This window comes from Crassostrea angulata, chromosome 6 (assembly GCF_025612915.1).
Source record: "Crassostrea angulata isolate pt1a10 chromosome 6, ASM2561291v2, whole genome shotgun sequence".
NCBI classification, from domain to species: Eukaryota; Metazoa; Mollusca; class Bivalvia; order Ostreida; family Ostreidae; genus Magallana; species Magallana angulata.
The window spans coordinates 57,536,487-57,561,601 of record NC_069116.1 but is presented as its reverse complement, the minus strand read 5'-3'; the positions used below and the strand labels follow the sequence as shown (position 1 = coordinate 57,561,601).

At 32.6% G+C, this 25,115-nt stretch overlaps 3 protein-coding genes and 2 long non-coding RNA genes across 6 annotated transcripts in view; 2 read left to right on the top strand and 3 right to left on the bottom strand.

The window, feature by feature from the left end:
• Nucleotides 1–5,542, bottom strand: part of LOC128189249 (uncharacterized) — a 10,099-nt gene extending 4,557 nt beyond the window's left edge. Inside the window, exons 1-2 of the long non-coding RNA XR_008244219.1 lie at nucleotides 5,330–5,542; nucleotides 222–302 (exon numbers count right to left, since the gene is read on the bottom strand). This is a non-coding gene — a long non-coding RNA (uncharacterized LOC128189249). The remainder of the gene's footprint in view (nucleotides 1–221; nucleotides 303–5,329) is intronic.
• Nucleotides 5,543–5,757: 215 nt separating this feature from the next.
• LOC128189248 (uncharacterized) lies at nucleotides 5,758–6,842 on the bottom strand. Its single transcript, XM_052860786.1, has 3 exons — nucleotides 6,609–6,842; nucleotides 6,397–6,485; nucleotides 5,758–5,916 (listed from the first exon to the last, which is right to left on the bottom strand). The coding sequence occupies exons 1-3, from the start codon at nucleotides 6,732–6,734 to the stop codon at nucleotides 5,769–5,771; spliced, it is 363 nt and encodes a 120-aa protein (XP_052716746.1). The 5' UTR covers nucleotides 6,735–6,842; the 3' UTR covers nucleotides 5,758–5,768.
• Nucleotides 6,843–6,926: 84 nt separating this feature from the next.
• LOC128187626 (uncharacterized) lies at nucleotides 6,927–16,380 on the bottom strand. Its single transcript, XM_052858035.1, has 3 exons — nucleotides 15,487–16,380; nucleotides 15,248–15,373; nucleotides 6,927–7,013 (listed from the first exon to the last, which is right to left on the bottom strand). Exons 1-3 carry the CDS (start codon nucleotides 15,955–15,957, stop codon nucleotides 6,927–6,929), a joined length of 684 nt encoding a protein of 227 aa, XP_052713995.1. The 5' UTR covers nucleotides 15,958–16,380.
• A 2,030-nt stretch (nucleotides 16,381–18,410) lies between these two features.
• LOC128189247 (uncharacterized) lies at nucleotides 18,411–20,644 on the top strand. Of its 2 annotated transcripts, XM_052860785.1 has the most exons (7): nucleotides 18,411–18,531; nucleotides 18,776–18,873; nucleotides 19,015–19,089; nucleotides 19,279–19,401; nucleotides 19,779–19,895; nucleotides 20,074–20,258; nucleotides 20,359–20,644. In XM_052860785.1, the coding sequence occupies exons 1-6, from the start codon at nucleotides 18,423–18,425 to the stop codon at nucleotides 20,254–20,256; spliced, it is 705 nt and encodes a 234-aa protein (XP_052716745.1). In that variant the 5' UTR covers nucleotides 18,411–18,422; the 3' UTR covers nucleotides 20,257–20,258; nucleotides 20,359–20,644. The 2 variants fall into 2 exon arrangements, with proteins under 2 accessions (XP_052716745.1, XP_052716744.1); XM_052860784.1 differs by having other exon boundaries at nucleotides 18,423–18,531; nucleotides 20,074–20,644.
• A 582-nt stretch (nucleotides 20,645–21,226) lies between these two features.
• LOC128189250 (uncharacterized) lies at nucleotides 21,227–22,338 on the top strand. Its single transcript, XR_008244220.1, has 3 exons — nucleotides 21,227–21,757; nucleotides 21,927–22,046; nucleotides 22,201–22,338. It is a non-coding gene; the product is annotated as an uncharacterized LOC128189250 (long non-coding RNA).
• Nucleotides 22,339–25,115: the final 2,777 nt, after the last annotated feature.

Below are 25,115 nucleotides of genomic sequence, written 5' to 3'. Positions count from 1 at the left end.
CACAATTAATTGTTCATTCTTAATTTCTTAATAATCATATATATTGTATACAGTAATATATAATTATATAAAGAATTTAATTCAGCTCACTCAGATCAAATGTAAAAGTATTACTCATAGACACTTAAGTACAAATAAAGCTTCTTTCTCTTCTATATCCCTCTTTCTTTTTTTCCCTTAAGCATGTGTTTGTTTACAGTAAGAAAAAAATTGTTCATTACCTGGAAAAGCACAATATCCAACATCTACATCATAAGGCACATCAGTCACTATTTGCAAACAAAATTTTTGGTTTTGAGTCTCTAAAAGAAAATGTAAAAAGGAAGAATAATATTGGTTACATGTTGAGTTCATTAATGCAACGAAATAATCACCGTGAGTATATAAAATAATCCTTTCTATTGAACTAAATAGACCTCCATGAGGACACCCATGATTTTCATTTCAACGGTAAAAATTCAGTTTACTTATTCACTCTAAAAACCTCATAAATATTCTTGGATCTTTACTTTTACCCTGATTTGTCTTAAATTACATTAACACTAAGAAATATTCACCATTAGTTTAAGTAAAAATCCTTTCCTGTTGAACTTAGAACCCCATGAGTAAATTTATACTTTTAATTTTAACGCTACAAATTCAGTATACTTGATCACTAAGGAAACTCCCTAAATTTATTTAAATCAATATTTGTACCCTTATTTATCCTAAATTACACAAATGCTATGCAATAAATTACCATTAGTTTAAGTAAAAATCCTTTCCTATTGAACTTGCACACCCATGAGGAAAATCATTCTTTTCATTTTAACGTTATAAAATCAGTAAACTAAATCACTTAGGAAACCCCTTAAATCATTTTCAATCAATATTTGGACCCTAATTAATCCTAAATTACACTAATACTAAGAAAAAATAACCATTAGTGTAAGTAAAAATCCTTTCCTGTTGAACTTAGACCCCCATGAAGAAACCCACACTTTTCATTTTAACGTTCTAAACTCAGTATACTTAATCACATAGGAAACCCCTTAAATCTTTTTCAATCAATATTTGTACCCTAATTTATCTTTAATTACACTAATACTAAAAAATTATCATCACTAGTTTAGGTAAAATCCTTTCCTGTTAAATTTAGACCCCCATGAAGAAACCCACACTTTTCATTTTAACGTTCTAAACTCAGTATACTTAATCACAAAGGAAACCCCTTAAATATTTTTCAATCAATATTTGTACCCTAATTTATCTTTAATTACACTAATACTAAAAAGTTATCATCACTAGTTTAGGTAAAATCCTTTCTTGTTAAATTTAGACTCCCATGAGGAAACCCATAATTTTCATTCAATGTTCTAAAATCAGTATACTTATTCACTTCGGAAACCCCCTAAATATTTTTCAGTCAATATTTTTTATCCCTAATTTATACTTTATTACATAAACACTAAGAAAAAATAACCATTGGTTTAAGTCAAAATCCATTCCTGTTGAACTTTGACTCCCATGAGGAAACTCATACTTTTCATTTTAATGTTATAAAATCAGTATACTTAATCACTAAGGAAACCCTTAATTCTTTTTCAATCAATATTTGTACCCTAATTTATCCAAAACTACATTAACACTTAGAAATAATCACCATTAGTTTATAAGTAAAAGTTCTTTCCTATTGAACTTAGACCCCATTGAGGAAAACCATATACTTTTTATTTTAACGTTCTAAAATCAGTATGTTTTCACTTAGGAAACCCCTTAAATTTTTTTTCAGTCAATATTTGTACTCTAATTTATCCTAAATTACACTAATGGTAAGAAATATTCATCATTAGTTTAAGTAAAAATCCTTTCCTATTGAACTCAGACCCCCATGAGGAAACTCATACTTTTCATTTTAACGCTCTTAAATCAGTATACTAAATCACTTAGGAAACCCCTTAAATCTTTTTCAATCAATATTTGTACCTTAATTTATTCTAAATTACACTAATACTAAGAAATAATCACCATTAGTGTAAGTTAAATCCTTTTCTGTTATATTTAGACTCCCATGAGGAAACCCATAATTTTCATTTTAACGTTGTAAAATCAGTATACTTGATCACTTAGGACACCCCCTAAATCTTTTTCAATCAATGTTTGTGCCCTAATTTATCTTAAATTACACTAATACTATGAATTAATCATCATTAGTTTAAGTTAAAATCCTTTCCTATTGAACTTAGACTTCCATAAGGAAACCCTTAATTTTCATTTTAACGTTCTAAAATCAATATAGTATTTATTTAGGAAACCCCCCCCTAAATTTTTTAAATCAATATTTGTATCCTAATTTATCTTAAATTACACTAATACTAAGAAAAAATCACCATTTTTTGAAGTAAAAATACTTTTTTATTGAACTTAGATTCCCATGAAGAAACCCATAATTTTAATTTAAACGTTATGAATTCAGTATACTTATTCACTTAGGAAACCGTCTAAATCTTTTTCAATCAATATTTGTACCCTAATTTATCCTAAACTACACTAATGTTCAGAAATAATCATCATTAGTTTAAGTAAAAATCCTCTCCTATTGAACTTAGGCCCCCATGAGGAAACTTATATTTTTCATTTTAACGCTCTTAAATTAGTATACTAAATCACTTAGGAAACCCCTTAAATCTTTTTCAATCAATATTTGTACCCTAATTTATCCTAAATTACACTAATACTAAGAAATAATCACCATTAGTGTAAGTTAAATCCTTTTCTGTTAAATTTAGACACCCATGAGGAAACCCATACATTTCATTTTAACGTTATAAAATCAGTATACTTGATCACTTAGGACACCCCCTAAATCTTTTTCAATCAATATTTGTACCCTAATTTATCCTAAATTACACAAATACTATGAATTAATCATCATTAGTTTAAGTAAAAATCCTATCCTATTGAACTCAGACCCCCATGAGGAAACTCATACTTTTCATTTTAACGCTCTTAAATCAGTATACAAAATCACTTAGGAAACCCCTTAAATCTTTTTCAATCAATATTTGTACCTTAATTTATTCTAAATTACACTAATACTAAGAAATAATCACCATAAGTGTAAGTCAAATCCTTTTCTGTTAAATTTAGACTCCCATGAGGAAACCCATAATTTTCATTTTAACGTTATAAAATCAGTATACTTGATCACTTAGGACACCCCCTAAATCTTTTTCAATCAATATTTGTACCCTAATTTATCCTAAATTACACTAATACTATGAATTAATCATCATTAGTTTAAGTAAAAGTTCTTTCCTATTGAACTTAGACTTCCATAAGGAAACCCTTAATTTTCATTTTAACGTTCTAAAATCAGTATAGTATTTATTTAGGAAACCCCCCCTAAATTTTTTAAATCAATATTTGTATCCTAATTTATCTTAAATTACACTAATACTAAGAAATAATCGCCATTAGTTTAAGTAAAAATCCTTTCCTATTGAACTTAGACTCCCACGAAGAAACCCATAATTTTAATTTAAACGTTATGAATTCAGTATTGTTATTCATCTAGGAAACTATCTAAATCTTTTTCAATCAATAGTTGTACCCTAATTTATCCTAAACTACACTAATGTTAAGAAATAATCATCAATAGTTTAAGTAAAATTCCTTTCCTATTGAACTTAGACCCCCATGAGGAAACTTATATTTTTCATTTTAACGCTCTTAAATCAATATACTAAATCACTAAGGAAACCCCTTAAATCTTTTTCAATCAATATTTGTACCCTTATTTATCCTAAATTACACTAATACTAAGAAATAATCACCATTAGTGTAAGTTAAATCCTTTTCTGTTAAATTAAGACTCCCATGAGGAAACCCATAATTTTCATTTTAACGTTATAAAATCAGTATACTTGATCACTTAGGACACCCCCTAAATCTTTTTCAATCAATATTTGTACCCTAATTTATCCTAAATTACACAAATGCTATGAATTAATCATCATTAGTTTAAGTAAAAATCCTTTCCTATTGAACTTAGACTTCCATAAGGAAACCCTTAATTTTCATTTTAACGTTCTAAAATCAGTATAGTATTTATTTAGGAAACCCCCCCCTAAATTTTTTAAATCAATATCTGTACCCTAATTTATCTTAAATTACACTAATACTAAGAAATAATCACCATTAGTTGAAGTAAAAATCCTTTTTTATTGAACTTAGACTCCCATGAAGAAACCCATAATTTTAATTTAAACGTTACGAATTCAGTATACTTATTCACTTAGGAAACCATCTAAATCTTTTTCAATCAATATTTGTACCCTAATTTATCCTAAACTACACTAATGTTAAGAAATAATCATCAATAGTTTAAGCAAAAATCCTTTCCTATTGAACTTAGACCCCAATGAGGAAACCTGTACTTTTCATTTTAACGTTCTTAAATCAATCTGTACACTTAATCACTTAGGAAACCCTCTAAATCTTTTTGGATCATTATCTGTACCCAAATTTATCTCAGATCGTACTAATATTAAGAAATAATCACCATTAGCTTAAGTAAATATCATTTATTTTGAAATTTACCCCATGAGAAAACTCATACTTTTCATTTTAATGATAAAAATCAGTATTTCCTACTAAATCACTTTTTTAAAGTAACTTTTCCTAATATGTTTCTATTAATATAATTATGCAACGTAATTCATCCGTATTTTTAATGAAATTGTACAATTGAAAAGGTATATCAATCAAGTACATGTATGTGGAAACAGCATAACGATTCCACAGAACACAGCATTATGATTTTTAGAAAGATAGAGGAAATTAGGATTAAAAGTTGGCAATGTTTACAGAATGTTTTTAAACAGGTATTATGATAAAAGCTATGCTGATTGAGGTTAAAAGATCACATATTTTGCTTTTAATACATATTATTAATTTAAAAGAATTAAATATAGACTCAGTGTTAACCAGTTGGGAAAAATACCGCTAAATTGAGGAAATATCACCTATTTCTGATTAGGAATGGGGCCGAATTTCGGCCACTAAGAAGGTACTGATATATCCCTTAAAATATAAGTAATAATCTGTTCCATAATCAAATAAATCTTGAAATAAAATAGACACATTTTAATTCTAAATAAGTTACGATCCCTTCTTTGATTATGAATATGGCATTCGCATGATGTCAAAATTAGATCTCGTGTTCTCTTATCAGTGAAAAACTTAACAGGAAAGACAATGCCTGACCTTGTTATAGTCGTTTACCAGATTTATCTATTAGAATAGAATGATATAATTCCCTAGATATCGAAGAAAAAATGATACTTACTGTAAACAATTATTTCCATCTTCGAGTAGGAAGTTCCGATTGCGCATGCGCTATTTATATCCAATGGAGGAAAGTGTGTAAAGTACTCTTATGGACTCCACGATGAGTGTCAAAAAATCCACATACACACCGGAAACCCAAACATAGTACAATTTTATATTTTTTGAATCAAGTACGATGAGAAATAACGTTTCCGAACGATTTTACTTCCCACTACACGGGTGCATGTAGTGGGAAGAAAAAATGTAGTGGAATAAAATGTGTGTATTCATACTCGTGTAGTGGTATTCAGGTGCTTACAAACACACACACACACACACACACACACACACACACACACACACACACACACACACACACATATATATATATATATATATATATATATATATATATATATATATATATATATATATATATATATATAATATGTAGATATTCAAATGCTTACCTCTTCTGACAGTAAATTGAAGTTCTCATATCCATCATTAACCTCTCTCAGGTACACATCAATTGGCTGAGATACTGTGTACTTAGAACATTTATCAATTGGGACACAGAGTGATTTGTTCATAATCACCAAACACCTTTAAAAAGTATAAAATTTAAAAATCAGAGCAAATAGTTCTACATGCAAAAAGATATTTCAAACCATATTAATATGCAAATGACAAATCTGGATAAACTAGAGGTACTTTGAGCAAGCTCGCAAATAATAACTTGATTACTTCTTGGATGCATCTCTTTCTTATAGTGACCTTGAACTTGACCTTGAACTTGCACAAATGATCAAAGCTCAAGGTCAAGACATAATAACCTTTGAGTCAAATTTTAGCTTCTAATCATTTTCCATAACAAGATATGGCCTAGACAGGAATTATGCATTTTTTTAACTATGACCTTAAACTGCTTTACTGACCCATGGTCAATTAAGTTAATGACACATCCTCAGGTCATAAGAACTCTGTATGTGTAGTAGGAGCTTCCAATGTTTCTCTACTTTGTTTGCGGGGGGCATGATAAAAAATTCTGAGCTTGGCACTTAATTATATTAATAGTCCAGTTACCTATTTTCTTCTTCATTAAACAAATCTTCAAAGTAGGGGTGATCACCCTTTCTGAGTTCCTCAACTTCAACACAGAGTTCACCATTTTCCTGTAAATAATTTGATATACCAAACAATTGATATAGAAATATGAACAAATCTACTACAGTTATTGCCGAGATCAAAGAGATACATTATGTGAGTCTGACAATATTATTGAATTATTTAATTACCTGGTCACATTCCTTTACCATGAACTGTCTAATTTTCCCCAACAGTGTTTTCTCTTTGTGGGAAAATTCAATAATCTCTCCCAAAATAAAATCCATTGTTTTGCTTTTGCCCCAATGGAATTTCATTTCCTTCCACTTTTCAGCAGAGCTTTGTGTTGTGATTTTATGAGTGCCGATTTTTAAGATATTTGGATATCTGGAACAAATACATGTTATATAAAAAAAATAATGTATATGTAATTTTAAGCTAAATAAATCAACCAACAAATCCCACAATTCACCAAAGAAATTTAATTTAAGTGAATACCTGTCTATTTTCTATGCAGTGCTAGGATTTGCTATAAGCATTTGAAGCATCGCAGATGGTTTGACCATCCAATGGATATTCCCATTTTCATCTGTATTCTAATAATATACAAGGGAATAATACATCATATATATATTTAAGCATTGAATCATTATTTTTGAAAGACATTGTCTCATAACTGCAGCAGTGTGTGCATACAAATTGAGTAAAGCGCGTTAATACTTTTTTTAGTATTAAGTACCCATGGGACGAGCACATTTTTTTAAATGAATTACAGTTCTCAACTCAAGAAAAACATTTATCATTTTTAAACATTTCATTTCTTAAACACAAAAAATCTTTTTAAAAAATCATTTAAGAGTAAGTTACTCCCATTGTTATTGCTACTGCTACTGCGCTACCTTTAACTTACACTAACATTCTATGAAAAGATATCTTGTCCTAAAATTAGAAAGCTTATGCAATTCTGAGAAAAGGTATGCCTCATATTGCCAATTCCATTGAGGTTTAAGAGAAATATGGCCATTTAAGTGAACCCACCATTTCCACTCTCCCCTATTTAACACAGATTCTTCCACTCTCCCCTATTTAACACAGATTCATAGGGCTCTCCTTCAAAAAAGCATATTTACTTAATCTGTTAGAGGTCAATTGTTCTACCTCCTTTGATAAGAAACCTTATTCAAATGCTTCATACATCTACATGATATTATCATGATAATAGCATCACATCACTTAGAAATATAACCAACAGGGAATTATTTGAACTTGGAATAATTATAAATCCTGGAATTTAAGTAAATTTTGAAATCAGGTGTAGTACCTGATCACTTACTTAGTTTTGCTGTAAAATTTCAGTTTTCACTGTAGTACATGCTGTCTAACCAAGTAACTGGGTGAATGTATATACAGGATGCTTCATACAAGTAATTAAAGATAAATAATGGCTAATCTGTTTATTTTGTTTAGTTCATGTTTTAATTTCATAGTTTTATTGTTCTTTTTCAGTCAAAGTTGTTATTTCTTTAATAATTTGCTATTTATGCAGTGTTTCTGGTGTCATGCTATTGTATATGAGGGTGTCTCAGGGGGGTTAGTCAATTTTTGCTGCCTGGCAGCAACTAACCCATCTGCGCATGCGTCGTATTTTCTCGCTTAATTCCGTATTTTTCTGCAGTCAAACGGTAATAATCCGTAATCCCTCGAATGTCGTCATTAAATTAAAGCTACGACTCCACTGCTATCGCAACATTTTCCTTCCGAGGTCTAAAATCTAGGGTACACATTGTCAACAACGCACGGTTTCAGCCCCCATTTTAAATAAAGACTTCGGCCAAAGAAATGACACCCCGGCAACCGAATACATACCGATGCGTATTCCGCAAGACGACAGCAAACAGCAACACTTGTTTTCACAATCGTAACAATGTTTTTAAATCGCGAAATGACCAGACAAACGCCACGATGTAAACACTAGAATTTACAGAACCTTCCTCATGCAGACTACCACTCATCGACGTCACGTTGTAAAATACTACGTCACGGGTACATTGTTTTCCCGAACTTTCTAAATCTAAAGCAAACCTTGCGCCTTGTAAGTAATATAAGACATACAGTCTTTATTAATAACCACACGTACTTTTAATTTGTTGTAAAACGTTCTTTTTTACCCATACAAATAAATGTCACAAGAGGAAATCGAACTGGAAAGTACAAAATAAAGAAATCGGACTTCGAAGTTTGAAGATCCATGATCCGCACCCGTGTTTCAGCTCCAGCTAAGAGGTGCATTTTTAGTGTGCAAGTGGAGAGTTTTCAAGCCGCTGTGACGTCATTTTTCACAACCTTATTTCATATAGATATATTCAGTGATCAGAGTTTAAGAGATCAGAGATCAATGAAATAGCACACGTATTGTCATCGTACAGATATAGGAAAAGTACAATTTTCATTTATGGGATGTTTTTTTATAGAGTATATATTTCTATACTCGGTAATTTCTCTGCACACAGGCATTAAAAAAAACACATCATCATTTGCACCTGTAATGCATGTACGTATGTAATGCTTTCACATGCAATATTTATCCTATGTCGCTGTTGTATAACTGTATACTAGTATATAGCAGATGTAATATGCATGTTTATAAATACCTCCATTTTATTTCCACCATACTGTACAGTTGTGTAATGATATTTCATTTGGACGTCGGAAGCAAAGAAAAAATATACGTTAAAAAGGATTGTGTAAAGTTAAATACAGTTTGATAGTTTACTAATTTAAATTTAAATAAATGAAAATGGGGTGCTAACCCCTCTTTTCTTTTTCTTTGTTTCCGACGCTCGCTCTCTCTCTCTCTCCTTCCTCTCTCTCTCTCTCTCTCTCTCTCATTGCAATTTTTCTATGCACTGCCTGTGATTATGTAGTATATGCACCCTCTGATCCTTAAACACCCTCTGTAGTATGCTAGCTAGCTTTGTAACATAACTGCATGGTGTGCGCTTTTGTGCACATGCGTATGGGTCACTAACCAGCTAATCCAAGCACTATGGACACTGGGGGTTCTAGCTAGTGCTAACAAATCTATTTGAAATATTCAAAGTGTTAAATATAAAACAAGTTTTATCATATTTGAAAAATAATCCAACCATGCATAATTCAAACGCATTTTCAGAATAAATGTTGCTTGATTCCAACTATACTCTTCCGGTCTGAAAATATCGGATGGACGACCTGATTCAAATTACTGTAACCGTTTCCTTATACTTCCTAAAATCCTTTAAAGTGGTCGTCTCCATCACATGCAGGTGGATAAAGAGAGGGAATAAAATTATTACGTTTTATTTATAGACCTTTTTGGGAACTTTCTAAACCGATTCGTAAATCTTGTCAGTAAGATCCTGACTAGAGTGCACGTGCATTGAGACAAGTGCGGGTAATATATATTTACCTATTGTTAATTGTTTAGTTTTAGTAAAAAAAAAACTACATAATATATGTAGTCTTCAGCAATGAAAATGTGCTCTTGTAGTGTACATGTACATATGCTTAATTTAAAACAAAAAAGATTTGATGAAATCTTTTTTGTTTTATTACTAGTATTTCATTGAAGTTTTAATTCTGAAATTTCGGTACTGTGTCGTTTGCTCGAAATAAGATCAAGAAAATAATAGGATACGTGAATCTTGTCAGTAAGATCCTGACTAGAGTGCACGTGCATTGAGGCAAGTGCGGGTAATATATATTTACCTATTGTTAATTGTTTAGTTCTAGTAAAAAAAAAATACATAATATATGTAGTCTTCAGCAATGAAAATGTGCTCTTGTAGTGTACATGTACATATGCTTAATTTAAAACAAAAAAGATTTGATGAAATCTTTTTTGTTTTATTACTAGTATCTCATTGAAGTTTTAATTCTGAAATTTCGGTACTGTGTCGTTTGCTCGAAATAAGATCAAGAAAATAATAGGATACGTGATTAATAGTGGGGATAATTTATCAGCATGCTAAATAGATGGTAAATGTGTAATACAATCATATCAGTTGCCGTCCCCGGAAGTTGATCTCGTATTCAAGGAGGTTTGAAATGTTGTGTTGTACATGAACTTTCTTAATTGTTTACATGCACACCCCTTTCACGGTATTCTTAGCAGTTACAGAATTTCTTATTCTTGAAAGGAATGATATTTCGTGTGTGTGTTTCATGCGGATGTGAAAGTAGCTATAAACTCTGTCTCAAGACATCATTGGTTCTCATTTTGCTTAGTTACTCGATATTTATTATAAACACCTAAGGGTTCAAACGATATTCATTCAACTTTGATTAAGGTGGAATGACACACCTTGAAAAAATCACTCAAATTAACAGGAAATATTTTGATAATGAAAGATAAAATTATAAATAAACTGTACAAATATCAAATAAGCGAAAAATTTGCAAATTTTGGGATAAAAAATGAATATCTAAAATAATTATTCCAGTAAGTAACAACAAAAGCCCCTGCGGAATTCGAACTCGGGGTGTTCGGATCACAAGTCCGACACGTTATCCACTCGGCTTTGGAGTAAGACAAATTACATGTTTCAGTCCATAAAATCCTTTTATAAAACGAAATGTCGTTTCGATCAGCGGTCAGTCATTTTGTGATCATGTGTTATTCAACCGTAAGTAATGAGAAATATTCATTTCCTGTTTTGACCTCCCCCCCCTCCCCCGCTTTTTAACTTTTGAGGTTTCAATACACGGCCAAATGTGATTTTTGTTTTGCAACAGACCAGGATGATAACGCTGAAAAATTGTGTGAGGCATTCCGAGTGAATGGAGATTCCCCGTTATAAATTCTATAAGAAATCATTTATTTTTTGTTCCTCTTAATTTTTCCGAGTGAAAAATGATAATGATAAATGAAATATCTTGGATGTTTTCAATTTCATCAATTTTTATTTCAGTTCTTTCATACCTTTCACTGGTATATGTATTTTTAATCAAAACCAGCCAAAATTTGCTGCTTAAATATATCGGGACAGACTTTGGATAGCATTGCAGAACTACTTATACATATGTAAGCGGGTGCGTTCTGGTTAACAATATTAATAATTTACGTATTAAAATTGTAAACATAAAAAGTAAAAGGCTTTATATGGTTTTTCATACGCACTATGGAGGTGGTGGCATGGCAGGAAAAAAATATATGAACAGATAACCTACTCCATGAATATGTGAAAGTTACTTTAGCACAAGTATCTACAACTACTAACTTGGAGGTTTGGTCGTGGGGTTTATAAGTCCGTGAAGTTCATGCTTTCAAAAAGCTCAAAGTTTTGATTGAACGAGGATCGAATTATTATGCAAAGTTAATACAACAATACAAAGAAGAAAACAATACAAAGAAGACATCATACGAAGTGGAACTTTTCTACTATAGAACACAGACACCTGACGTTACATATTTTTCTCACAATAAAAAATATTTACGTCCATCAATTATGATTCCCTCTATTTCTTACGGAATTGATTATTTAAGAAATGAACTCAATGTCTACCCAAGTTATACTCGTATAACCTGGGTTGGGGCAATTTACGCTTTATAATCCGCGAAGCGGATTATAAAAAAGCGTAAATTGCTCCAACCCAGGTTATACGAGTATAACTTAGGTAGATATTGAGTTCATTCCTTATAATTTAATTTTCTGGAATTTGCTGTACAAATTGAGTCCGTTTTAGCAAAATTGTAACTTTATCAATAAAAAGTAAAATGATTTTTTCACCTTAATTAACTGAAGAAAATACTTTATTTAGGCAAGTAGGCCTATATTTAACGTCATCTGTCAATTTTTTACTTTAAAAATAAGTACTGGTACCAAGATTTCTATCATGCGAATTCATCTATTTTTCCAAAATAAAGATATTCTAAAGAGTTAAAACCCATAATAATGCCAAATCTTTAAAGAAAATTGACAATGGGTTACTCTAGATGCGGTAGAACCATTAGTGTTATTCAGGATCCGCCAGGCAATGCCATATTTTTTCCCAGATCAATTGTCTACGTCGGTGCACCACTTGTATTCTCTGTGTGTATGATTGAAATATTTTTCAAATTTGATAAGACTTAAATCACTCAAAACTTTGAACATTTCTAATAGATTTGTTAGCACTAGCTAGAACCCCCAGTGTCCATAGTGCTTGGATTAGCTGGTTAGTGACCCATACGCATGTGCACAAAAGCGCACACCATGCAGTTATGTTACAAAGCTAGCTAGCATACTACAGAGGGTGTTTAAGGATCAGAGGGTGCATATACTACATAATCACAGGCAGTGCATAGAAAAATTGCAATGAGAGAGAGAGAGAGAGAGAGAGAGGAAGGAGAGAGAGAGAGAGAGAGAGCGAGCGTCGGAAACAAAGAAAAAGAAAAGAGGAGTGAGCACCCCATTTTCATTTATTTAAATTTAAATTAGTAAACTATCAAACTTTATTTAACTTTACACAATCCTTTTTTAACGTATATTTTTTCTTTGCTTCCGACGTCCAAATGAAATATCATTACACAACTGTACAGTATGGTGGAAATAAAATGGAGGTATTTATAAACATGCATATTACATCTGCTATATACTAGTATACCGTTATACAACAGCGACATAGGATAAATATTGCATGTGAAAGCATTACATACGTACATGCATTACAGGAAAGCTTGCATTTGTGCAAATGATGATGTGTTTTTTTTTAATGCCTGTGTGCAGAGAAATTACCGAGTATAGAAATATATACTCTATAAAAAAACATCCCATAAATGAAAATTGTACTTTTCCTATATCTGTACGATGACAATACGTGTGCTATTTCATTGATCTCTGATCTCTTAAACTCTGATCACTGAATATATCTGTATGAAATAAGGTTGTGAAAAATGACGTCACAGCGGCTTGAAAACTCTCCACTTGCACACTAAAAATGCACCTCTTAGCTGGAGCTGAAACACGGGTGCGGATCATGGATCTTCAAACTTCGAAGTCCGATTTCTTTATTTTGTACTTTCCAGTTCGATTTCCTCTTGTGACATTTATTTGTATGGGTAAAAAAGAACGTTTTACAACAAATTAAAAGTACGTGTGGTTATTAATAAAGACTGTATGTCTTATATTACTTACAAGGCGCAAGGTTTGCTTTAGATTTAGAAAGTTCGGGAAAACAATGTACCCGTGACGTAGTATTTTACAACGTGACGTCGATGAGTGGTAGTCTGCATGAGGAAGGTGCTGTAAGTTCTAGTGTTTACATCGTGGCGTTTGTCTGGTCATTTCGCGATTTAAAAACATTGTTACGATTGTGAAAACAAGTGTTGCTGTTTGCTGTCGTCTTGCGGAATACGCATCGGTATGTATTCGGTTGCCGGGGTGTCATTTCTTTGGCCGAAGTCTTTATTTAATGGGGGCTGAAACCGTGCGTTGTTGACAATGTGTACCCTAGATTTTAGACCTCGGAAGGAAAATGTTGCGATAGCAGTGGAGTCGTAGCTTTAATTTAATGACGACATTCGAGGGATTACGGATTATTACCGTTTGACTGCAGAAAAATACGGAATTAAGCGAGAAAATACGACGCATGCGCAGATGGGTTAGTTGCTGCCAGGCAGCAAAAATTGACTAACCCCCCTGAGACACCCTCATATACAATAGCATGACACTAGAAACACTGCATAAATAGCAAATTATTAAAGAAATAACAACTTCGACTGAAAAAGAACAATAAAAATATGAAATTAAAACATGAACTTAACCAAATAAACAGATTAGCCATTATTTATCTTTAATTACTTGTATGAAGCATCCTGTATATACATTCACCCAGTTACTTGGTTAGACAGCATGTACTACAGTGAAAACTGAAATTTTACAGCAAAACTAAGTAAGTGATCAGGTACTACACCTGATATCAAAATTTACTTAAATTCCAGGATTTATAATTATTCCAAGTTCAAATAATTCCCTGTTAACCCTTACATGTATACCCTCCCCCTATCTTTTGATTTTCATAAAAAGCAATAGTTTGAAATATTTTACGGTACCTAATATTATGAAACTTGTGGCAATTTCCTTGAGTTATTTCTCACAATATTTGGAATAATCATCATTGATGCTAAGAATTGCTCCTTTTTGGTCAATTGGATGATTTGTAGCATTTTTATTTAAAAATAGACATGCCGTCCTGCATGTGGTTTCTTGTTTCCATGAAAAAGGAAGCTAACAATCATATTTAGTGATTATCTTAATATCTATTCTGATTTCAGTCTCCTTTAATTAAACCATGCTAAAACAGTAAAACCTACAAGTGTGATGCCTGCCTTAAATTTAAAAAAAATCAAACACACCATGCAGGGTAGCTGGAAACCAATAAGAATTTCATGAAAAATGTTCAAACTTTGCATGCGGTTCTACATTTTTGATGCATATATACAATAAAAGGGTAAAGGCATGAGACACATATTTTTTTCAATGTGAAAGCCATGGGACATGTCAATTTTTTTAATGGATATTTTAATTTGTTCAGGTCCCATCATTGTGATAAATTTTGCCTGGTCCCTCAGTACCCTGTGTGTGTTACAGTGTTATAACTGCAGTAGCTTTCCACACACTTTACATGCAATATACCGTATATATCTGTGTGTGTATGTCAAGAATATATATTATGTATATATTATGTATGTTTTTCTACATGTACATGTACTTACTTGTATATGTTCATATAAAAAACCAGTTTTTTCTTAATTTTTCTTAAACAAATGGATTTAATAAATTATAATTTAAATTATAATAAAAATATTTACCTGTTGTATCATCTCATCCAGTTTAAGATTTTCTGTCCAAAATGACTTGATTTTAGCCAATGAAGGTACATTTTTTACACAACACTCTCTCAAAATATAGAGAATAAATGAGAGTGTTTCGTCACTCTGAAAATGTAGGGAAAAAGTGTTTTAAAACAAAATGTCCGATATAAATGTCAATATTGAACGAGAGAGAGAGGAGAGAGAGAGAGAGAGAGAGAGAGAGAGAGAATACTTACAACTCGGTGAGTTTTAGAGCTGTGTAAAACACTTAAAAGAAAATGCAACTTAGATTCGAATGGAAACCAGTCGGATGGCTCGGACTCTTGGTCGTTCGTAATCCTTGTATCGATTTCTTCATCATCGTCATCGTCCAAAACTTCGTGTTGCATTTGCTTTGAATTGTTTCCCTTTGTTTCATCAGAATCTGAAGTGACGCTGTGATCTTCAATATAATCACAACAAGATGGGCCATCGCTGTCTATAGCATAGTCTGTAGAATCAGAACTTGTCAGATCAACATCGGCCTGTGATCGCTGATCCTGATAAATATCGCTAACTGAGAGAGTTTCCTCGTGATTTGTTAAATCTAAACAATCTCTGTGTTTTTTTGTTTCACAGTGTCGCTTGTAGTTATTAAATCGGTCAGTGGAAAAATCGCAGCATTCACAAATGAAACGTTCTTTTTTCTTGAATTTTGTCCGATACATATTTGACAGCTCATCGACGTCAATCTACTCCTTGAAAAATATTAACCCTTATCTGAATATTTGAAACGTTTTAAAGAGTAAGATTCTCGTTGCACGAGATTTGCAGACGACAACTAGGTCAAGCAGACAATACTGTCAACATTAAGAAAGGGAGAGTGGAAGTGTCAAATTAAAGATATGTATGAGGTATGTATATACTATTTATAAAAAAAACATCAAAAAATTCATCAGCAGGATAATCAAATTCATAGTTTTAGCTGTTGTTTTACGCTGAAGGAATATGCATGCCTTTGTTTACTGCATAAGCTCCGCCCATAGGGAAAATCCAAGTTAAAAATAAACGATATATATAGGATCTATTAATTTATCAAAAAGCAATAGTGAAAAACACCCATACTCAATTTAGTATTTTCAACACACACGTAAAACTTAATATGTTTTACGGTGCTACCGTTCTGGCGAGCGCAGCAAGAATTACACATACATGTACCTTGCATCAACGAACGTCAAAGAATTTTTGAGAGATTATTTCTCTACAATAAGGCCTAGAAAAAAAAGTTGCGTGTTTAGGGTAGCCCTACCTAACCTACAAAAATTCCCCGATCCTACCATTTTTAGATGTCTGTTTTTATCAGATTGTGATTTTTATATCATTTCTATTAAAAACCCATTTTTAAATATGACACAAACAAACACTCTTAGGATTCATGCATAAAAAATATGATAAAAAAAAAAACCGACCTACCTAACCTTATTTTTTCATCAGTGTTACCCTAAACACACAAATTTTTTTTATAGGCCTAAGTAAACCGGGGCAAAAATACTAATTTTAATGGTCATGATACATTCAGCGCAACCCCCTATCCCTCTCCAGAGAGAGAGAGAGAGAGAGAGAGAGAGAGAGAGAGAGAGAGAGAGAGAGAGAGAGAGAGAGAGAGAGAGAGAGAGCCTGGTCCCTGTTTGTAGGTGTGTAATTTCCCACTTTTAAATTCAATGGTTTGACTATATGCAATATTTACATAAATTTTTTAACTGTTTATTTTTTCTCTTTATTCCTTTTTATTTAGTTCAAAATATCCTATTGAATTTTCCTCCCTACTCATATACTTACCTGCGTACTGTACATCATACATGCATGCGCAATTAGCTTAAAAATGAATCGATATGACAGTAAAGTATGGCTCTTGCTAGTATATATTTAAATAATCTCTATATTAAAAAAAGAACAAATCATATGTCAATAAGACAGGTATCGCAGTCTATACTGAAATAGCTAAGACACGCATTACAGATGTTTGATCCACCTCTAAATTTATCGCGGGAAATATAGCGCGAGAGCACTGTGACGTCATTCATAACTTTGTTCGTCTTTGTTTACATATATTGACTCAATACGAAGTTATGGAAGCAAGTAACAAATCTCTTGAGTCTCGCCAAAGCATATGCGGTACTCTAAACGTGTCTTCAAACCTTAAGACACCGTAAATTGCGAGTTAAAAATCGGCCATTTTTGGCATAGCACCACGGGTGAAAACATTAGAGAGCATTATGGGACGTAGACAAAAAATTTTGTTTGATGAACTGTAGGTTTAGCTCGTTCTTTTTCCCGCGCACACTGGTTCTTAGAGCTCGCTTCGCTAGCCGGCGCTGCGCGCCGGCGAGCTGCGCTCGCTATTACTACTGAACATATATTTGGTTTTAAGTATAATATGTAAACGGTGTGACCGTTGGACCGAGCGCAGATTTAACACAATGTAGTTTGATTTTTGTATGATAAAACGCACACAGTAGGATCCGCCTGCCTACTCATACCATTTGTCAAAGTTAAACTAAACGTCGCGTGCTCAGTCTTCATTATGACGTCATATTTCAGACGTAAAAAGTTTTGTCTTCGGAAATAGCCAAAGAGAGAGACGTGATTCCAAATTTTTTTTTTATTTCTTCTTTTATTGTTCATCAATTTAATTCATATGAATGCCGCTGTAATAAAATTGCATACTTTGTTCAGTATCTAAAAGAACAGTTCCTTGACGTTAATGTTTTTATTTTCCATCTGATAATTTGATAAGACATACATAGAACAAGTCGTGTTTCTTGATTGAAGCACTACTAAAACTTATCTGGTTTCCTTTTTAATTTCTTTTAATTCAAATTAACTTCTATTGAAACACAGGAACTTATTTAATCGAGTTTAGGGGCAATAAACATCGATAAGTACCAGTCAATCAATGATCGAACTAACTTTTTAAAAACAAAATGGCTGCCAATATGGCGGCGCCCAGGGCTGGAAGAAATTTTTTTTGGCCTTAGTACCCCTGATTCATCTTTCATTTTTCACTGATTTTCTTATACATACGTGTTACCATAAATCCGCGCTTCGCGAGGCGGGCTTCGCCCGCCTCTCGCTGCGCTCGGTATTATTAAAATTATAGGATAGCCAAAAAAAAATAGAGAACAGCGAGACAATGTTTTCGGACTCGGAGCCCCCGAGCCCAAGACTATTAAGCAGACATTCGGGTGCCTCGAATTCCTGCCATGGCTGTGTTGAAAACACAAAACTTCTGAAACAAGTCTGTATGTATATATATTTATATTAAAAAAGAATTACGGATAATTTTTTTCTCTCTATCCCCCCTCTCTCTCTCTCTCTCTCTCTCTCTCTCTCTCTCTCTCTCTCTCTCTCTCTGTGTCTGTACGTGCGCATAACTCTAAATATTTCATTCATCATGCATGGAAAATATCTCCTTTTTTCTGAAAATAGTTTGATTCAAAATTGTTGTTTTCAATGAATTTGATTTGTTTTTTTAATTTATTATAGTACAGGAATTAAAAGAACTAAAAGAGGAACTGTCTAAGAACACAAATAAGCAAAGTCCAAACACTACTGGATTTACTGTAGAGAAATCACCCATAGAGGTATATCTCTCTCTCTCTCTCTCTCTCTCTCTCTCTCTCTCTCTCTCTCTCTCTCTCTCTGTTTTTCTCTCTCTCTCTCATATAGTCTATGATCAAAACAAATTGAATTAATAATTTCTTCATACTCATTATTTATCAAAGGCCCCTCTTGTTGAACACCTGAAGAAAAAGTTCCCTATCATGCTATTCCCAGTCAATCCAGACACAGAATTAAAAGTAAGTTAATGAAAAGTAAATTAAGCAGGCAATTATATTAAGTAATCAGCTGATAGGCATGTCTGATAAATAACACAAATTATCAATTTCTATGAAATGTATTAGTTAATTATTGTTTTATTTGTGCATGAATAAATTACTTAAAGTGAGTACTCTGCACTACATTTACTATAATCTTTATTACTACAGGCTAAAGTGACAGTACTTCTTCAAAAGAACGGGGTAACCGCTGATCTTCCTGTAGTTCTCAGAAGTGTTCGAAAGTATGCGGCAAGAAAGTTCGTTGACTTCAGGGCACAGACCAAATCCAAGGTCAACATTTAAATTTATTTTACATCATTTTAGTTTTTAGCCCATATTGAATAAATGCAAAAGGGATCACTTTTATGAACAAAATTTGAATTCTTAAGGGTTCTCAAATTTGTTCAGACAAATGGCCACATTCCAAGGAATGATAATCATAATAAGAAACAGTGATGTTGTGGATCATCTGCAATAAAAATATAATTAGTAATGAAGACATGTTATAAAAGTGTGTTATGCTTGTATTTCTGTAGAACCATAAGCTTGTATAGTAATGATTATTATGTCATGAATATGATGTCTAAGCTGCTGAGAAGTTCATACAAACAAATTGGCTTGATGGTGTGTTGTAAGACATTTTCATAAATAGATTTGGTTTTTTTTAGTTGCTTTCAGAAAAATTAGATGTGGGGGCAATGCAGTTGGCAGAACTGGCCAGGACCATCTTTTCCAAGTTCACAGATGCTGTGAACTTGGAAATTATCAAGATGACCATCATTTTGGTAATTATTATTTATTTATGTTATTTACTATATACACTGTATTAATATATGTCTGATCACCAAAATTGCTGTACCTTGATCAAATTGACTACGACATCCAACATTAAAATGCATGAACCAAAAAACACAATGTATGTATACTTGTTAAATATATTGATTTTTTAAAATCTATTTTCAGCGCTCCTTCTGCCATGAGAAGAAGCTCCTTAAAAAACTCAGAGGTCGGGAACCAGTCTCCTTGGATTTCTGGGTTGAATTGAAAGAGCACAAGGAAAGGATAGACTCAGATGAAGATCCTCTTAAATGGGAGAAACTCCAAGCCCGAGAGGAAAAGCGGATTGAGAGATATGAGAAGCTTTAGATGTATGTACAATACACAGTACAAAATATTACATCCTGTTTCATGATTATGATATCATATTAGTATCTTGATATATATTATAATTATCCGTTTGAATTTTAGGTGCACGAGGTTGACTTTGAGAGTGAAGATGATCATGACTGAGAGTGAAGGAGAACAATTTTTTATTAAATTTTACGTAGGAAAAATAAAATTTATACATATAAGATGACATTTGTTTTTTGTTTTGATTATACATTTTGATGGGATGTAAAATGCTTTCTTTAACCATGATAAAATTGAAACCAAATTAATTAATTTTTTTACAAAGAAATCATTGGAGAGGCTAAAAAAAATTCTAAGGTATGAAAAGCATGCCGGTGCATGTGTACTAGTTTACATATGTGAAATTCACGTGAATTTCACGTGAAGAATTTCACGTGAATTTCGTGTGAGTGCTCTTTTCACGTGAAATTCACGTGAATACACAGGCAATTGTGCCTCACGTGAAATTCACGTTAATTTCACGTGAGGCACAATTGCCTGTGTATCCTGAAGATGTGGATGTTTTCAGCTTTGGTCTTCTGAAAGCTAAACAAGGTTCCTTAGAAGTGAAAATAAACAATGGGAATCTTACTGAAGCTTGTAAGCACCATTTCAACTCCTACTTGGCTCAACATATTTCAAAGGTTGTACAGAGAAACAGTTCAGTCACGGAAAACGCCATTATAAACACATCTGAAGGGTACATATGCCATTCAAAGCTTGAAATTGACTCGTTTGATAAAAGGGTCAGCGAATTTTCCGCCGTTCAACTTGGGTATCCATTCTGGTGCTATACAGACAACAACACAGCTGTGGTGGTAGAGAAGTCATATGTAAACTACATAGTTATCTTTAATATGTAAACGGTGTGACCGTTGGACCGAGCGCAGATTTAACACAGTGCAGTTTGATTTTTGTAGAACAAAATTTATTTGAAACGCACACAGTAGCATACATGCCAACTATCCCGATTTTTGCGGGATTCTCCCGATTTCACGTCGTCAAAAATACAAATCCCGATATCCCGATCGGGATTGTCAAAATACCCCGAAATCCCGATTCTGAAAAAATCCAACCCGTTTTACGACAATAAGTCCCGATTTCCATCTAAAATTTCAAATCCCGCGCTGCTTGTCTACGCTAACCAATCCAAAAGCGGGATTATGACCGCCATTGCTGTTCACCTGTATCGCGTGTGTGTATATCGGGATGTGTGAATTGGTGTAATTACCTGTACGCTACCTGTGTCTGGGTGCTTGCAAACCTAATGAGGAGCATGTTTTGATAGTAATTAATCGGGAAGTATCGGGATGGATAGCGAAATGTCACACTTTTTACACAAACTTCGACAAGAATGGGGTTACACCACCAAAGAAAACGAAACTTTCATCCCAATATCGGGAGGCAGATTCCCGATTTTCGTGATGACTATCGGGATCGTAATTGGATGACAACCATGTATATTGCCGTGCAATAGGTATGTTTAACTTATATATAGTACAACTAAATATATCTATTGACAGGGTACATTCTATTGTGTACACATGACACAAGGAGAGATTGATAGCTAAATTAATACATTATCTACAAGAAGAATATTGTAGATATGGTAAACTTTATGATTAACAATTGTTTTTTATTTTGAGGGATTTTAGGGTAGACCATGGTGGAATGAATGATGTTACAAAGAACACGAAAACAGCCATCCATCAAGCCACCTGCTGCTACCAACTTGTTTGTGAAATCAAAATTGGAGCAAGATGAAGGTAACTAAATTTTTTAATAAGCTAGTATATAAAATTTCTAAAGAATTTTAAGCCAGGAAACAATTATAAATACTTTCTTTCACTTTCTTTAGCAACTTGACCCATAAATGCTTTTTAATATTTAATTTAATTAATTATTCATTTTATTTTGTAGATGTCACAAGAGCAGAGGTCCTGTTTGCCAACTGCGTTGCAGAATTAAGTGCTTTTTGAACTGCTAAACCATACTATTTATTGTTTGTGGAGATTTTAAAGATTGATTTAATATATGAAAATAAAGTTATGAACTTTATTTATGATTTCATATGAAAGAGGAGATTGTTTGATAAACACATTAGGATAATGATAAATAGATAAAGAAACAGATGAATTTCTAAGAGTTCAATTGTTTATACAAAGCAATTACACGACAAAATGCCGCGAAATTTCCTTCAAGGAAAATGTCGTCGCGCGTAAAATCCCCCATGGAGATTTTCAAAAGTTGGCATGTATGCAGTAGGATCCGTCCGGTTGCCTTCTCAAATCATTAGCTAAAGTTTAAGTAAACGTCGCGTGCTCAGTCTACATTATGACGTCATGTTTCAGACGTAAAACGTACACGTTTTGTCTTCGGAAATAGCCGAAGAGAGTGACGTTATTCCGAATTTTTTTTTTAAATTTCTTCTTTCATTGAGTATCAATTTGATTCATATAAATAACGCGATAACAAAATTGAATACTTTATTCAGTATCTAAAAGATCAGTTAATGTTTTTATTTTCCATCTGATAATTTGATAAGACATACATAGAACTAGTCGAGTTTCTTGATTGAAGCACTATTGAAACTTATCTGGTTTCCTTTTTAATTTCTTTTAATTCAAATTACCTTCTATTGAAACACTGGAACTTATTTAATCGAGTTTAGGGGCAACAAACTTCGATAAGTACTGATCAATCAATGATCGAACTAACTTTTTAAAAACAAAATGGCTGCCAAGATGGCGGCGCCCAGGGCTGGAAGAAATTTTTTTTGGCCTTAGTACCCCTGATTCAACTTTCATTTTTCACTGATTTTCTTATATATACGTGTTACCATTAATCCTCGCTTCGCGAGGCGGGCTTCGCCCGCCTCTCGCTGCGCTCGGTATAATATTTTTTATCTATTGCTTCTATCCACTTGCAATAGAATCTGCATTTTATATAGAAGATAGGAAAATGGTTCAAGGTTCTTATTATATGTCCGAGTCTCCTTAAAGTCCATCTGTTGCTTATAAGCGAATTCTTTTCGCGGGAAATAATAAGTACGTGGCAACGGTGCGTATAATAATATTTGTAACAGTCCTAACAAGTGTCATTTATGAAATAAAATCTTATGTTTATAATGATTGTAACTGTTTATTAAAGTCATCAAATGATAATCAAAGTTTTCAGCATGCTGAAAATATCTATAGCAATTGCATAGTATGTATAGCGTTAGGATTATTTCATTTTCTGGTGGTCAATATTTGTGTTCTGCTGAATTCTAATGGAACTTTGGATGACTTCATTTTTTTTTACTTCACTAATTTTATTAATTGTGGAATGTTTTTGAAGACAGTGGAAGTCTCCATATTTTTATCAGAAGATGAAAAACAGAGAAAACAAGACGAAGAACAAAGTGATCAAACAAAACACATGGTATCGTTCAAAATTCGAAAATTATCCCTCATTCTTTCTTATTCCTTTTGGTCCAAAATATTTTTTATTAATAGTGTCGGTCAATATGAAGATAAAAATTGCAAATGTTACAAATGTTTTTATGAAATATGTAAAAATTATATTATATTTCTATCTACAACCAATACTCTGTTTTCCAATTAATATAGGCCTTGTGTTATGCAGTACGTTTTGTCCTTTAGTTTCTAATGTATATGTATTCTTTGTCAAACGTTTTTTTATTATCAAATGTATCAGAAAATGTACTTGTGAAGTTAATGAGCAAAACGAAATCAACGGAATTGAAGATAGAAGCGCAGAATTGGGGAACAATGACAATGAAGAAGATAATGGGAGAGGAGAAATTGAGGAAAATAGTTTTTCGAAAAAGAATGATTGTAGACGTAAAAATAAATGTTGTATTTGTTGTCAGTTTATTTATCACATATCGTTCATTGCTATTCTTACTTTGATTTACATGTACTCATTCAATATTTTCTTCTATGGTTTGAGCTATGTAATACAATTTTTTATTTTCACATTGTTTTTGGCGGTGCCTCATTTTCCAATTCAATTTTATATATACATCATTTTTTTCACATCTGTCGTTATATATATTTCTAGGTTTGTTTATCAATTTATAAAACTTTATAGAAGTCTTTTGGAGAAAACTCTTGAAATTCAAGAGCAAAACAGTATTCCAATCAAACATTTTGACCAAGTCGTTTCAAAACACTTCCCACTTTCTAACGAACTGTTTTACTTATTTGTGAAAATAATGCTCTCTCTCCTGTTTTTTGCTATCATATATGATACCATGCAAAATGTGGGTTATATAACATTTGGAGCACAGCCAGATTTGACTACCATAATCTCTCTAATTTTTTTGTTTGGGCCACCACGCCTTGTAGAGGCATTATTAATGACAGACTTTACAAGCCGTGTTCACATGAAGGAAAATGAAATCAAAGAAGAACTCGACCGGATTAAGGCCAAAAACGATACTGAAAATAAAACTTTTGAAAAAAAGTTTTTTACTGATGAGGAAAAAGAACATTCAAAGTGCGCAAAAGGTGTATTTAATTGGTTCCGAGCATTATATCCGGATGATTAAAAAAAATTGTCAATTAACAAACCAAAAGTACTTAAAGACCACTGTGAATACAAGCCAAGGTACTTCTTGTTGCGGTGGTTATGCATGTTTTTCTGTGGTTGTTGCAATTGTCCTTTAGACGATAAAGGATATTGTAAATGTTGTGCCATATTGGAAGAGTCAAAAAGTGACAATGTAGAAGTAACCTGGTTAAAAATGCAATGTGTCTGCATTGAAAATGAAGAAACTAAAGTACAAAAACTAAAAAAAGACTCTGAAGAAACTTTTCCTAAAAAGCTTT

Excerpts from the sequence above, each read along its gene's own strand:
- LOC128189247 (XM_052860785.1), top strand. The coding sequence starts at position 18,423 with ATGTTTTCGGACTCGGAGCCCCCGAGCCCAAGACTATTAAGCAGACAT. Across the intron at positions 18,874-19,014 it reads TAGAGAAATCACCCATAGAG|GCCCCTCTTGTTGAACACCT; the intron begins GTATATCTCTCT and ends TATTTATCAAAG. Across the intron at positions 19,402-19,778 it reads GGGCACAGACCAAATCCAAG|TTGCTTTCAGAAAAATTAGA; the intron begins GTCAACATTTAA and ends GGTTTTTTTTAG.
- LOC128187626 (XM_052858035.1), bottom strand. The coding sequence starts at position 15,957 with ATGTATCGGACAAAATTCAAGAAAAAAGAACGTTTCATTTGTGAATGC. Across the intron at positions 15,374-15,486 it reads GCTCTAAAACTCACCGAGTT|AGTGACGAAACACTCTCATT; the intron begins GTAAGTATTCTC and ends CTACATTTTCAG. Across the intron at positions 7,014-15,247 it reads TGGATGAGATGATACAACAG|AATACAGATGAAAATGGGAA; the intron begins GTAAATATTTTT and ends GTATATTATTAG.
- LOC128189248 (XM_052860786.1), bottom strand. The coding sequence starts at position 6,734 with ATGAAATTCCATTGGGGCAAAAGCAAAACAATGGATTTTATTTTGGGA. Across the intron at positions 6,486-6,608 it reads TGGTAAAGGAATGTGACCAG|GAAAATGGTGAACTCTGTGT; the intron begins GTAATTAAATAA and ends AATTATTTACAG. Across the intron at positions 5,917-6,396 it reads TTTAATGAAGAAGAAAATAG|GTGTTTGGTGATTATGAACA; the intron begins GTAACTGGACTA and ends TACTTTTTAAAG.